Source organism: Bacillus rossius, chromosome 17 (assembly GCF_032445375.1).
Source record: "Bacillus rossius redtenbacheri isolate Brsri chromosome 17, Brsri_v3, whole genome shotgun sequence".
Classification (NCBI taxonomy): Eukaryota; Metazoa; Arthropoda; class Insecta; order Phasmatodea; family Bacillidae; genus Bacillus; species Bacillus rossius.
Genome location: NC_086344.1, coordinates 12,926,105 through 12,941,238, shown reverse-complemented (window position 1 = coordinate 12,941,238; position 15,134 = coordinate 12,926,105). Strand labels below are relative to the sequence as shown.

General features: G+C 45.3%; 1 protein-coding gene across 5 annotated transcripts in view; it reads right to left on the bottom strand.

The window, feature by feature from the left end:
• Positions 1 to 15,134, bottom strand: part of LOC134540549 (rho-related BTB domain-containing protein 1) — a 123,835-nt gene that overhangs the window by 28,523 nt on the left and 80,178 nt on the right. For all 5 annotated transcript variants that reach the window (XM_063383359.1, XM_063383358.1, XM_063383362.1 and 2 more), the window contains 3 exons: positions 6,832 to 6,935; positions 5,482 to 5,679; positions 2,297 to 2,504 (listed from right to left, as the gene is read on the bottom strand). In XM_063383359.1, coding sequence (XP_063239429.1) covers positions 2,297 to 2,504; positions 5,482 to 5,679; positions 6,832 to 6,935 — 510 coding nt within the window. The remainder of the gene's footprint in view (positions 1 to 2,296; positions 2,505 to 5,481; positions 5,680 to 6,831; positions 6,936 to 15,134) is intronic.

Here is a 15,134-nt window from a genome sequence, read left to right as displayed (position 1 = left end):
TTTATGTTTTGTTATTAACGAATTAATATTAAAAAAATAACAATATTGCTAAAACAGAAAAACTTCCTATGGTAAAACCTTTGCTGTTAAAAATTAAATGTTACAGGACACGAAAAATTTATATTTTTAAAACAGACATAACAATTTACTGTCCTTAAAACTTTAGACTGACGGTGTTTGTGTGTGCAAAAAAAACGTACATAGATCCCACACACAATATGCTGGATGAAATATGTTAAGCCCAATTTGACAATAGGACCATCAAAAATGTGTGCCGTGGCAGACACAACTGGTGCTTTGCCATCGTTATAAAATTACAGGCAAAATTTTGTATGCACGAGTTTCAAAGCTATTTAAGAGCATTTAAATCTGTTCTGTTTCAGATTACTTCTTTATACATTTAATAACTTTGACAAGAAGCCTCTCTGTTGCAGTACTATTTGTAAATAAACGTAGTAAATGGAGTCGTTTACAACAGTTCTGTTGGAAAATCTTAAGACAACTTTTGCTCCATATGCTGAACAGCTAAAGAACATTCCAGCTAACATGAATACTTCTGAGATCACGTTTGGTGTTTTCTTTTTCTAAAATAAGGTATTAATTTGCATAACTACTTGCATACCTACTGTGTGCCCATAGTCACAGAGCAGAGACTCTGACTGCAGACAAGAGAGATACTGGGAAGATCAGAGCTGTAGGACTTAAGTTCATGAGGATTATGTTGGCAGTTATGAGGTTGAGACAGGATCAGGAATGAGATGTTGCAAGCAAGAGCAGGAGTACAGGACTTGAATAAGTTCGTGGAAAAAGTGAGAAAGAGATGGAATGTCCATGTCCAGGTAATGGGAAAAGACAGAGTGCCTAGGAATATGATGGACCCAAGGAAGACAAAGGAGGAGGCGGAGAGAGCTGATTGTTAAAGGAGTGCAGGAGAGAGGATAAGAATAGAACAGAGTGAAGAGTGAAGAATGGTGGAGGGACAGAGTAAGATGGAAGCATTTTACTTTGCTGACACAGCCACAGGCTGGAAACATGGATGACAAAGACGATAAAGGCAAAGATGCAAATAAGATGAAGATGAAGATGAAGATGACGTAGATAAAGACTACAAACACTGTTCCTATAATGTTAACAGTGTGAGAGGGGCTATTTTTTATACAGAATTTTGTGAAATTGTTGACAGGAATAACTGTCACAGAAGTCGACTTTGAAACGTTTTGCTCAGCCGGAATGCATCACACAATTTCCAAACTGTAGGTTCACGTGCAGCACACATGCAGCTCAGGCAGAAATGTCAATGAACGTAGGTTCCCAAAATGTTACAGCGGATGCTGCGATACCAGGTTTTTCTGTGGAATGCAACATCGGCAAGGTACATCACCAACCGTATGTGGAACCTGATGCATGCAAAACAATGTGATATGGCATTCACACATGACAGGGATCCCCCAAGGCAATGGACATCACTTCCAGACCTACGTTCACTGACTCCTCTGTGACGTGTCACAGACGGGAAGCCTAAGATGCACATCAAGTTCTGTCCCTGCCCGAATACGCCCGAATATTCACCTTCGACCAACCTCGGGTCCATTTATATATATTTATATTTCTCTGTTTATTATAATGTAGCTATACTAACCTAACTAACCATCCATAGTGTTTTAAAGTGTTTTAATGTAGCCAACCTAACCGACCACTTTTAATATTTGAATTCATTTTTTTCCTGAGCAAAAATAAAACAAATCCCGAGGTTGGCCGAAGGTGAATATTCGGGCGTGTTCGGGCAGGGACAGAACTTGATGTACATCTTAGGCTTCTCGTCGCAGACCCATCGATCAGTGGAAGGGGGAGAGGGGGAGATGGGTAGAGGAAGGGGGAGGGATGGATAAGGGGGGAGGGATGGATAAGGGGGGAGGGAGAGTGGTATGAGGAGATGGGGAGGGGGAGGAATGGTGAAGTGGGAGAGAGGGGTAGAGAAAGGGGAAGGGGGTAGAGGAAGGGGGAGGGATGGTTAAGGGGGAGAGAGGGGGAGAGGAAGGGGGAGGGATGGATAAGGGGGGAGGGATGGATAAGGGGGGAGGGAGAGTGGTATGAGGAGATGGGGAGGGGGAGGAATGGTGAAGTGGGAGAGAGGGGTAGAGAAAGGGGAAAGGGGGTAGAGAAAGGGGGAGGGATGGAAGGGGGAGGGAGAGGGGTAGGAGGAGATGGGGAGAGAGAGGGGGAGGGGGAGATGGATGGGAGGGGCGGGGCGACGAGGGGGAGAGTGGGGAGAGAGGGACACGGGGGTTTGCCTGACCTGCAGCAGCGGCCGCTGCACCTTCTTCAGGTTGGTCATCCAGAAGCGCTGCTGGCGGCGCGCGATGAGCGCCGCGCGGATGGCGTTCTCGAACACCTCGTTGACGCCGTGGTAGGTGAGCACGCTGGTCTCGTAGTAGTGCACGCCCAGCTCTTTGGCCACGGCGCGCGCCTGGTCGGGCATGACCAGGTCCGACTTCCTCGTCGGCCTGCGCCACGCCCGGGCAAACACGGCACATAGCACGGCAGCGCAAGTGTCCCTACTAGCACTAACCTTCTTTCACACAGCAACGGAGCAACGGATCGACATGATTTTTCTTTTGACGTGACAACGTCCAATAAACCGATGAACGCCGGCTGCACGCACAATGAAGTGTCCCGTTACGCACATTGTCCCGTTACGCTCATTGTACGCTTGCGCCGAATCTACCTCTCTTCCACTCGATTGGCCTGTGCGTTCGAGGAGAAGGAAAGACAGCGGCAGCACACAACTCGCATCTACACGTGAACTGTTTCGTCGACTGGTTATATAAAGTGAAGTGAAAAGTTAATGTGGTTTTTCATTTGCTTATCACAACAACAATTTCGGCAATAAAGGTTTATTATTCTTGCATTTTTTTTAAAAAATCTGATTACTAGTATAATTTCAAATATTTATTCTTTAATTATTAAAATAAAAATGATTCAATTTCATTCATAAAAGTATGCAATCATTTCATCAATGTTTTGTTTCGACGTTGTCACGTTAAACTATCGTCCGTAAACCGACTTTACAGACAACCAATTTTTTTTTCTTGCATGAAGATAGTTAATGGGCCGGTGAGTGACAGACTACATACAATAATTATGGAAATCTCATCCCTAAGGGAGTTCAGTTTGTACCAAAGATATGTTCACAGTAGCGTGTGTGCGAACCAGCATTAAATACATACATGCTGCTTAGATGGGGAGAAAATACAGTAAAGTAGCCGCATGTTATGGATTACAATAATCCTCCTGAAATCGGTTAAGGCCTATAGAGGGTGGGGGTGGTAGCCAAGTAAGAGGCAGGCCCAGGGCCGCAACTAGAGTCTCTGGCACCCGGGGCATGAATGGATTCATGCGCCCCTCCTCCCCCTCTTTTTTTGCACATACCACACCAATAAAGCGGGGGGTCTGGGGGCCCTCCCACGGAAAAAATGGTGCTATTTAAGCATTTTCCATACCTACATGTAACAATTTCTGTCCTACTGTAACTTCCATGCAAAAACTTTTTACCAGTTACCTACTATTTGTAGTAGGAATTACAATGCAAGCGATTACGGCGCCCCCACAGCTTTGCGCCTGGGGCGTATGCCCCGCTTTCTCCCCCCCCCTCCCCCCCAGTTGCACCCTGGGCAGGCTAACCAGAAAAAGTGACGCTCAGGAGCGGGGAAAACTGAGTAACTAAGAGGTCCAGCAGTTAGCCAGGAGGCTGGAAGATGGCGACGACCTGAGCACAGGCCAGGATTTTGGGTCGTCCGTGACGTGGACTGAAGAGGATCCTTCAGGAAGATGCCCGGGGAGGTGTCGCTCCCAAGCGGTACATTCGAGGACTACAAGAAGGTGTGACCACGGGCCCACACAAGGGTGGGGCTAGGTGGCCCCCTGTATCCAGGCCCCGGGCCTATCTCAGTGTGTGAAATACATATACATGCGTGCCGTGGTCACTTTAAAGTAAAACAATTCTATAAACAAAGCTTAGCTTGGACTTATAAAACAGCAACCATAATTATACCCTGCATTTTGAGGTAAAATAACATACTAAAGAGTGTGTAGGTAAGAAATAACCATGCAATTATATAATGTAGCACATGACTGTAAAATAAGGGGGGGGGGGGGGGGAACGTCTCCGATCCTGTGTCCAGGGCCAGTAATTGAATGTTTTTTTTTTCCTAACCTAAGTTAAAACTAAGTGTGTAAGAGAGGGGTCTAGGTAGGGAAGACTCTAAGTGCGTCTCAGGGCAAGCCCTATACGCTCTAAACATGCGGGTTTTTAACCATGCAGAAAAGGTCATGTGCATCATGTGCTAGGAGGGGATTGGCCAGCCATGGCAGACGTTTTCGCCATGACTAACTCCCCTCACTCTTAATTCTAGACTAAAACTAGATAAGTTGGGCCCAGGTAAAACCTCCATAGACAGAGGGAAAACCCTGGGCACATACATGCGGGATGCAAAGGTCATGCATTATTAGAAGCAGGTGGCTTACAGGAATAGAAGGATGATCCTGGAAGAAGAATGGGGCGTGGTATAAGTTCTACTATCCAAGGGCTGGGGCACTTGGACTTTTAGTCCACATTGGTTTGGTCAGGTCTGGTCTTTTGGGGGCGGCTTATGCCATTTCCCGTCGTGCTGCCAGTTAGCACTCATTGTTGCTGTGTGATATGATAGTGTAAGTGGGGAGGTCGCGAACTGTGGCGTCGGACTAGACTCCAGAGTGGTGACAGAGCTTCAGGTCGACCTGTTGCCAGCAAAAGGCAGTCGTTCAGTTAGAGAAATTGCCACCTTCTGTCATTGAAAGACTCTAGCCTAGCATCTACGCTGTTAATCTTCGAAGGATAATTTAATTATTCCATTTGGGCCCCGCTGGGCCAAAGCACGACTATTTGAATCGCCTGATAGTTTGTGTTGTGCAGTGTCCTCGCTTGTTGGAAGGGACACCCCCCCCCACCGCCTGGCTGACAGGTGCCGGAGGGAGAGGGGAAGGGGGAGAGGGGAAGGGGGAGAGGGGAAGGGGGAGAGGGGAAGGAGGAGGGGGAAGGAGGAGGGGGGAAGGGGGAGAGGGGAAGGGGGAGAGGGGAAGGAGGAGAGGAGAAGGGGGAGAGGGGAAGGGGGAGAGGGGAAGGGGGAGAGGGGAAGAGGGGAAGGGGGAGAGGGGAGAGGGGAGAGGGGAATTGGGAGAGGGGAAGGAGGAGAGGGGAAGGGGGAAGGGGGAGAGGGGAATGAGGAAAGGGAAGGGGGAGAGGGGAAGGGGGAAGGGGATGTGAAGGGGGGAGGGAGAGGGGAAGGAGGAGAGGGGGAGGGGGAGAGGGGAAGAGGTGAAGGGGGGAGTGTGGAAGAGAAAGGGGGAAGAGGGGCTCACCTGACGAGAGGAAGAGAAGGGGGGAAGGGTGGAAGGGTGGAAGGGGGGAAGGGGGGAAGGGGGGAAGGGGGGGAAGGCGCTCACCTGACGAAGGGGCTGCGGTCGCGGAAGAAGCTGAGGTAGGTCTCGTCGCGGTACATGTAGCGCAGGTCGCTCTTGCAGCCCACCAGCAGCACGGGCGTCTGCGGGCAGAAGCGCCGGATCTCCGGGTACCACATGACCTTGCAGTTGCGCAGCGACACCGGGCTGGTGATGGAGAAGCACAGCAGCACCACGTCCGACCTGCGCACAAACCCCGGCCACCAACTGTCAACACTACACAGCGTGGGACATGCCGTTCTTGGTCTGATGTACGTCCCACGTATCCACAACTTATTCATTTGGGACAAACATATTTTATTTAAATAAAACTGAAAAATTTCCATCGAAAATTATTATAATAATTATGTCCGTTAAGTATGTCCTGTAACTCGGACTGCCAATATATGTGGAGGATATATAAACCTCCCCCCTCCCCTCGTCAGAATCCTCAAAAAAACATTCACTCAACAAGAAATATATATATATATATATATATATATATATATATATAAATTGGTTCTATTCTCCCGTCTTCCCCTTAACCATAAATTAAATTCTGTGAAGCCTGCGCCCCTGGACTGCAGCTGCAACAACGTGTGAACAGCTGCAACAATGAGTGAACAGCTGCAGCAATGTGTGAACAGCTGCAACAGTGTGTGAACAGCTGCAACAACATGTGAACAGCTGCAACAACGTGTGAACAGGTGCAACAACGTGTGAACAGGTGTAACAACGTGTGAACAGGTGCAACAACGTGTGAACAGCTGCAGCAATGTGTGAACAGCTGCAGCAATGTGTGAACAGGTGCAACAACGTGTGAACAGCTGCAGCAATGTGTGAACAGCTGCAGCAATGTGTGAACAGCTGCAGCAATGTGTGAACAGCTGCAGCAATGTGTGAACAGCTGCAGCAATGTGTGAACAGCTGCAGCAATGTGTGAATAGCTGCAGCAATGTGTGAAGAGCTGCAACAATGAAAACATTCATGTCTCGCGGAATTTCCACCGGACAAGCATCAGAACGAGCAGCTGACCATCCAGCAGTGAGCCACCCGCCGAGCAGTTGCTTCTGAAGAGACTCGGCGAGTGGGCAGCGGGCAGCGGGCAGCGGGCAGCGGGCAGCGGGCAGCGGGCAGCGGGCAGTGGACAGTGGACAGCAGGCAGTGGACAGCGGGCAGCGGGCAGTGGACAGCGGGCAGCGGGCAGCGGGCAGCGGGCAGCGGGCAGTGGGCAGTGGGCAGCGGGCAGTGGACAGCAGGCAGTGGACAGCGGGCAGCGGGCAGCGGGCAGTGGACAGCAGGCAGTGGACAGCGGGCAGCGGGCAGTGGACAGCGGGCAGCGGGCAGCAGACTCACCGGCCGTAGGCGAAGCGCCGGTCCTTCTCGTGGTCGCCGAACGTGTCCCAGAGGCGGAGGGATACATTGACCCCGTCCACCACCTCCCACGACCTCTCCAGCACCTGCGGGCAACACAGCAAGACTGTCACATAGGAGTGGAAGCTAACCGTGACACATCTCGTCTCGTGAAAGCTAAACGTGTCACATCTCGTGGAAACTAAACGTGTCACATCTCGTGGAAGCTAAACGTGTCACAGCTCATCTCGTGGAACCTAAAAATTTCACATCTCGTGGAAACTAAACTTGTCACATCTCGTGGAAGCTAACCGCGTCACATATCATCTCGTGGAAGCTAACCGCGTCACATATCATCTCGTGGAAGCTAAACGTGTCACATCTCGTTGAAACTAAACGTGTCACATCTCGTGGAAGCTAAACGTGTCACAGCTCATCTCGTGGAACCTAAACATTTCACATCTCGTGGAAACTAAACTTGTCACATCTCGTGGAAGCTAACCGCGTCACATATCATCAGGTGGAAGCTAACCGCGTCACATATCATCTCGTGGAAGCTAAACGTGTCACATCTCGTGGAAACTAATTGTGTCACATCTCGTGGAAACTAAACTTGTCACATCTCGTGGAAGCTAACCGCGTCACATATCATCTCGTGGAAGCTAAACGTGTCACATCTCGTGGAAACTAAACGTGAAACATCTCGTGGAAACTAAATATGTCACATCTCGTGGAAGCTAACCGCGTCACATATCATCTCGTGGAAGCTAAACATGTCACATCTCGTGGAAGCTAACCGCGTCACATATCATCTCGTGGAAGCTAAACGTGTCACATCTCGTGTAAGCTAAACATGTCACATCTCGTGGAAGCTAACCGCGTCACATATCTCGTGGAAGCTAACCGCGTCACATATCTCGTGGAAGCTAACCGCGTCACATATCATCTCGTGGAAGCTAAACATGCCACATCTCGTGGAAGCTAAACGTGTCACATCTCATCTCGTGGAAGCTAACCGCGTCACATATCATCTCGTGGAAGCTAAACGTGTCACATCTCGTTGAAACTAAACGTGTCACATCTCGTGGAAGCTAAACGTGTCACAGCTCATCTCGTGGAACCTAAACATTTCACATCTCGTGGAAACTAAACTTGTCACATCTCGTGGAAGCTAACCGCGTCACATATCATCTCGTGGAAGCTAACCGCGTCACATATCATCTCGTGGAAGCTAAACGTGTCACATCTCGTGGAAACTAATTGTGTCACATCTCGTGGAAACTAATTGTGTCACATCTCGTGGAAACTAAACGTGTCACATCTCGTGGAAGCTAACCGCGTCACATATCATCTCGTGGAAGCTAAACGTGTCACATCTCGTGGAAACTAAACGTGAAACATCTCGTGGAAACTAAATATGTCACATCTCGTGGAAGCTAACCGCGTCACATATCATCTCGTGGAAGCTAAACATGTCACATCTCGTGGAAGCTAACCGCGTCACATATCATCTCGTGGAAGCTAAACGTGTCACATCTCGTGGAAGCTAAACATGTCACATCTCGTGGAAGCTAACCGCGTCACATATCTCGTGGAAGCTAACCGCGTCACATATCATCTCGTGGAAGCTAAACATGCCACATCTCGTGGAAGCTAAACGTGTCACATCTCATCTCGTGGAAGCTAAACATGTCACATCTCATCTCGTGGAAGCTAAATGTGTCACATCACATCTCGTGGAAGCTAACCGCGTCACATATCATCTCGTGGAAGCTAAACGTGTCACATCTCGTGGAAACTAATTGTGTCACATCTCGTGGAAACTAAACTTGTCACATCTCGTGGAAGCTAACCGCGTCACATATCATCTCGTGGAAGCTAAACGTGTCACATCTCGTGGAAACTAAACGTGAAACATCTCGTGGAAACTAAATATGTCACATCTCGTGGAAGCTAACCGCGTCACATATCATCTCGTGGAAGCTAAACATGTCACATCTCGTGGAAGCTAACCGCGTCACATATAATCTCGTGGAAGCTAAACGTGTCACATCTCGTGGAAGCTAAACATGTCACATCTCGTGGAAGCTAACCGCGTCACATATCTCGTGGAAGCTAACCGCGTCACATATCATCTCGTGGAAGCTAAACATGCCACATCTCGTGGAAGCTAAACGTGTCACATCTCATCTCGTGGAAGCTAAACATGTCACATCTCATCTCGTGGAAGCTAAATGTGTCACATCACATCTCGTGGAATCTAACCGGGTCACATCTCGTGGAAGCTAACCGTGTCAGATCTCGTGGTCTCCGCACATGTCACATCTCGCCGGGACACTGTACAGTCTCTCCCATGACTCGAAAGTCAGGCGCACAACTGTTCCTCAGGCCAATTACTGACGGTTTCAATAAAAATAACTTATGGACGCGCACTAGAATATATACTTGCTAGGTGTGATAAACAAAACTAAACTTTAATTTTGTATGCAAATAATTAATGCATGCCCATTGAGTTAGGTTACCAGCCACATTTTTTTATGGTAGGCGGAGCGATGTCTCGCCCATCCCAGTCCAGCCAATCAGAGGCCAGTTCCCCCCATTCCCAAGCCTCCGGGCTGTCACAAAGCGACTAACTAAGGGTTTGTGGTCACAGCAGGCAATAGACGGACTACTAGCTCATCCCGTAGCTACCGCGGCCTCAGAGGAAGTGAATTTCATCTCCCACCCTCGGAATGGTAAGTGGGGGAAATTCTACGCCTTTTTGCCTATAGTTGGCTCTTTACTTAACTTTTGCCCTGACTTCTCGAGTCCCGTTGCTTGTCAACTTAATTTCTTTTCTTCACCACTCGATTCCTCTTTAAATTTTTTTTTATTTTTGGTTCCAGTGTGGTCCAAGAAATGTTTATGTTATAAATTATGTTGGTAAAGTATAAATTCAATAAAATAAATAAAATAAATACTCAGTATTACATATTAATACAAAATTTAGTAATTAAAAAAAACAGGTTGAATTAAATTTTGTAATGAAAATCAAGAAACATGCTGAACGTTTAATCTAATTGATCTATTTAATTCATTAAATCATACATACGGGAACATAAACCCACTTATGTAAGCACACTCGGAAAAGTTAAAGACAATTTCTGTCACTAATAAACAAATAAATTATTTTTCTAGTTACGTGAACCGTATTCAACATCAATAACTAATGTACACGATTTAAAAGAACTTGTATGATTTGTGTTTGTATGTTGTTGTTGTTTTTTCCTTCCCCCCCCCCCCCCCCCCCCCTCACATGCTGGCTGGCAGCCCGGCGGGAAACGACTAAAGTCGCCCCCGAAACAACCAGCACCATCCAAACCAATGCGCACAGCAATGTCCAAGCCCCCAACCCCCCCACATGGTAGACTCTTTTCCACTCTGTCCAACTCTTCTTCGAGATCCATCCTTCTGTTTTCCCGTAACCACCCTGCCTAATATTAATACATGAATTTTTTGCATCCCGCATGTCAGAGCCCAGGTTTTTTCCCTGTGTCTATGCAGGTTTTACCTGGGCCCAACTTATTCTAGTTTTAGTCTAGGATAGTCAGCGATGGGAGTTAGTCATGGCTGGCCAATCCCCCTCCTAGCACACGATGCATGCTACCCCTCCTGTATGGCTAACACCTTGCATGATTAGAGCGTATGGGCTTCGGCCTGAGACGCACTTAGTCTCCCTCCCTAACCCCTTTGAATTATATATACTGTACAGAAGTCGCCAGCCCAGGTTAAAATTTCTAATACGGTTTTGAGGTAGTTGGTTAATTCACCGCCGCAATCGCCACCATCTCCAGGGCATCAACTTGTGGTGGTCCCTAGCGGACAAGTGTCGAACTCTTCAAACACCCCTTCCCCCTCACGTTGAACGACCTTGAGCTGCAGTGAATGATTGATGGGGGGTGCGGGGAATGACAGCGGGCGACAGTGCTGCGCTCTAACGTGTAAATAACAACCCAAGACGATACAGGGCGTTACGGCAGCGCACTGCAGCGGTGAAGTTCCCAAGCTGCTCGTCGTACGCTCCTGAAAGACGTAGAGTAAATCCTATCCACTCGCGACTTCTATACAGTATATATATTCAAAGGTTTTAATTTAGGTTAGAAAAAAAATTAATTGTCTGTAAAGTCGGTTTACTGACGATAGTTTAACGTGACAACGTCATAACAAAACATTGATGAAAGATTGATCCAGAAGAAAAGGAAATATCATATTCGGCCTGAGACTGAGCCGTATAAGGTTTTTGCAACCAAACCATTTAGGCATTAAAAATATTATAATCTTTGAGGAAGAATTTTTTTTAAATTTTTCAATCTTTTGCATGATAAAATCTACCTCTGCATACTTTTATGAATAAAATTGAATCATTTTTATTGAATTATCACTATTTTGTATGGATACAAAGGAGTGAAATGAAATGTACAATTGAATTAATAAATTTACTTTTATTTGCATTCATTAATTCAAATATATTTATTACTTTTGAAATGTTGCGTGCGCCATATTTATTTTTACAAGTACAAAAAAAAATTCGCAGCTGCCGGGTTTCTAACCGACTACCTTTAGTTTAAGAATTACGTACGCTAACCACACGCCCACGAGGCCATACTAAGGTAATGTAGTGTCAAATGTTATATATATATTTATAAAAACTTTGTTCACGGTAGGGGTATAATATTAACACGATTTTATAACAAATACGCATCCCAAATACACCAAACTTATTTATAATGTGTTACAATATTTTTTAAAACATTGTGCCAAAGATCCCGGGTGTAATTTGAATTATTATGTGTAACTGTAAAACACCATTGTTGGTTCAAAACGTATTTGAATATTCAACATTACTTTTAAATAACCGTACCGATTGTGCTGAAAATCGGTTGACGTTCGTTAAATTACATAATATTCATAATTCAAACGACGAAAATATGATTGAAAAGTCAAATCGATGGTTGTTCCAATCGAGTGGAAGAGAGATGCCACGCATGCGTACAATGAGCAAACAGGACACATTCGTAGTGGGACATCCGTAGTGAGACATCCGTAGTGGGACACTTTTTCGTGCGTGCAGCCGGCATTCATCGATTTATTAGACGTTGTCACGTCAAAAAAATCCTGAAGGACGACTCGGGGGAGCGGAGGGGGTGACGCCAGACGGTCCGAGGGGGGCGGTTGGGGGCGGCAGTAAAAGGGGGGGCGGGGCACGTGGACGCGGCCTCCAGCACGCGTGTCGCGCGGATCGATGCACCGGCTGTGACCTCGCCCGGGGTCATCGCGCCCCGACTCTGCCACAGGTGTCTCCCCGGCGCCGACACACGCCTTCAGCACACTCTAGCTCGTCGCCCGCTGCAGTCTATAATACTAACTTTTTCACGAGAGCACATTTTCATGAAATAAAATCATGAAATCATTCAACGATAAAAGCTGTTTTTTTTTTTAAGGGCCCCGCCTCGTCAGGGGTGTATCTGTGTCAGTGAGGCGGGATGCTGGTGCTTCTAGCGCGGTGTCTCCTCTGGACTGGCGCGCAGTCTTCTCCCAGTGCATATGAGCGGCGACCGTGATATTACACGGCGGAGAAATGAAGATAGAGGTGTAATGCACGTCCCTTAAGTGCTTTCAAGAATCTGTACCGGTTGTTTCACGCCTAAAAAGTATTCTGAAATAATGCTTTTTAGCCATTTTAGCTCTTCTAAAAATACAGTTTAAAACCGTGATCCGAAATTAAAAGTACTTTTCGGCCCTCAACGAACTCTTAAATGCTATTCGTAAATAGGCCCCACTCGGATATCTTGAGTAGTTTTGAAATCGCGTTGTTTTTCCTGAAGCTCTGCACACCGTATGTGTGCCGCCCCTTAATTAAGCGGACGGGTTCGCCCCAAGGAGAAAATTGACGCGGCGAGACCTCGTGGACATAGAGAAATGACACACACTCACCATTTCTGTGTCTATGAAACATGATTTTTTTTCTGCAATTTAAATTGTAATATACAAAAAAGGGTATTGAAAATTGAAACAAATATGGCGACACTACAAACTGTCAGGATCTTTATTTTTTTTTCTTACTCTCTACTTAATTCCTTACAATAGCATTCACTCGCGCTCTCTCTCTTTCTATTCCCCCTCCCCAGGAGCGTTAAACGTTTAACGCAACCTCGTTGGAAGCCGTATTATAAGTATAACTTCCGGAAGTTTCCAAGGTTCCGCTCGTGGGAGTCGCACTCTACAGCCGACCGCTCAGTTCCTTCAGTGTTGACCTGGTGCACAGGCGCATCGCGTTACTGGTCTTGTTTTAGTTCAGTTTTGTCATTTGTTTGCATGTTAGGTTTGTTAATTTTAACGTCATGAGCAGCTCTGAGGAGGGAAGACTTGTTTTTATATTGTTTACTGGAATCCGAAGAGGAGGAGAAGGGACGAAGGCAGATTCATATAGACACACTAGATAATGCCCGGCATGCGTTGCAATGCCTCAATCAATTTTTTAAACGTATACTAAGCATCTCTCTTTATCTCTCTAATTCTCTATCTCTCTATGTATATCTCTATAACTCTCTCTATCTTTCTATTTATATCTCTATCTCTATATATATATCTTTCTACATATATATCTCTATATATCTTTCTAGCGGACCCGACAGACATTGTCCTGCCCAAATGTACATATGGCGGTAAGTATTTCTACGCTGGACATTTTGTATCTTCACATTATACATTCCCCTCCTCTTGGGCACGCCACTGCCGTTACCAAAAACCTTTCCCATGTTTACGCAGAAGGCAACAACAATGCAAAAGCCCGTTGCCATGGAGGCTAATTATCAACAATGCTTAGTTTTTTTGCTTTTAAAGCGTGTTTTTTTAGTTTTTTCTTAACTCAGAATCGAGATAAAATATCCAATTGTGAATCCAAACCATCCTCGAATCCCCGCGAACCCACACAAAATATTTCATCAAAATCGGTCCAGCCGTCTAGGAGGAGTTCAGTGACATACACACGCACACAAGAAATCTATCTTCTATATATATATATATATATATATATATATATAATGAAAATGGTCTTCGTTTGAGGCTCAATCACGCCTAAACCACTGATCGTATCGACATGAAACTACCACCATTCGATGCGAAATTTTTCCTAGATGGTTTATGGCTATTTATTTTTTGAATTCTAACGTTCCTTCATTTTTTTATTGCTGTTTTACTTTTATGAACATTTATCCCGCTAATAAAAACAAAAGACAAGCGTTTTCTCTTGATTCTTTTGTTTTCATGGATTTCACAATGTGCCACAGCGAAGCGTGGCAGGGTACAGCTAGTATATATATAAAGATTAAAGGTATTAAATAAAGTAATAAATTCTCAAACTTTTACCTTAACTAATCTTCTTACTCTAGATAAGTACGGCCGCGTGCGCAGATCTCATGAACAGACTCAACAAAGATACCGATCATGACCGAGTGGCACCGAAGGCATCCGAAGGTGGTGTCAGCCCAAATTTTCCCTCCGTCTGCCACCGCACACTGCAGCAAGCCGCCGCGCCGCGAGGAAATATTCCGCTCCGAATTCTTAACAACAAGTAATTCGATTTAATTATTCGCTATGTTCAAACAAAGCCAAAAATTTGTTTTAATTTTTAAATAATATAAAAACGTGTTTCCAAAAACAGCTGAAATCAAGATGGCGTATTACAGCTACGACTCCTTTAAAGAAAAAGAAAATTGAATGTTATCGAATGATGCTCTTGATGTTATACAACAAATGTAGCCTATAACCAAAATTCTCATTGCAAAATTACATTTACAGAAAACAATTTAGATACATTTTAAAAGTTTTCACTGCATAAGTTGTTTATAAAGTTTTGTGCGCTATGGCATGGAACTGGCAACATGGCACATCACTAACGGCAGACTTCGTTCATTGAAAGAGAGGGCGAAAATGCACACTGCAAACTAAGGATAAAAAAATTGGTTATCTGTAAAGTCGGTTTACGGACGATAGTTTAACGTGACAACGTCATAAAAAAACATTGATGAAATGATTGCATACTTTTATTAATAAAATGGAATCATTTTTATTGAATTATCTCTATTTTGTATGGATACAAAGAAGGAGTGAAATGAAATCTACAATTTAATTGATAAATTTACTTTTATTAGCACTCATTAATTCAAATATGTTTATTACTTTAACGAACATATTATTTTAACTATAACTTTTATACATGTTTGCTATTTAACTTCTTCCAATCTGTGTTATTCTGTTAAGGATAG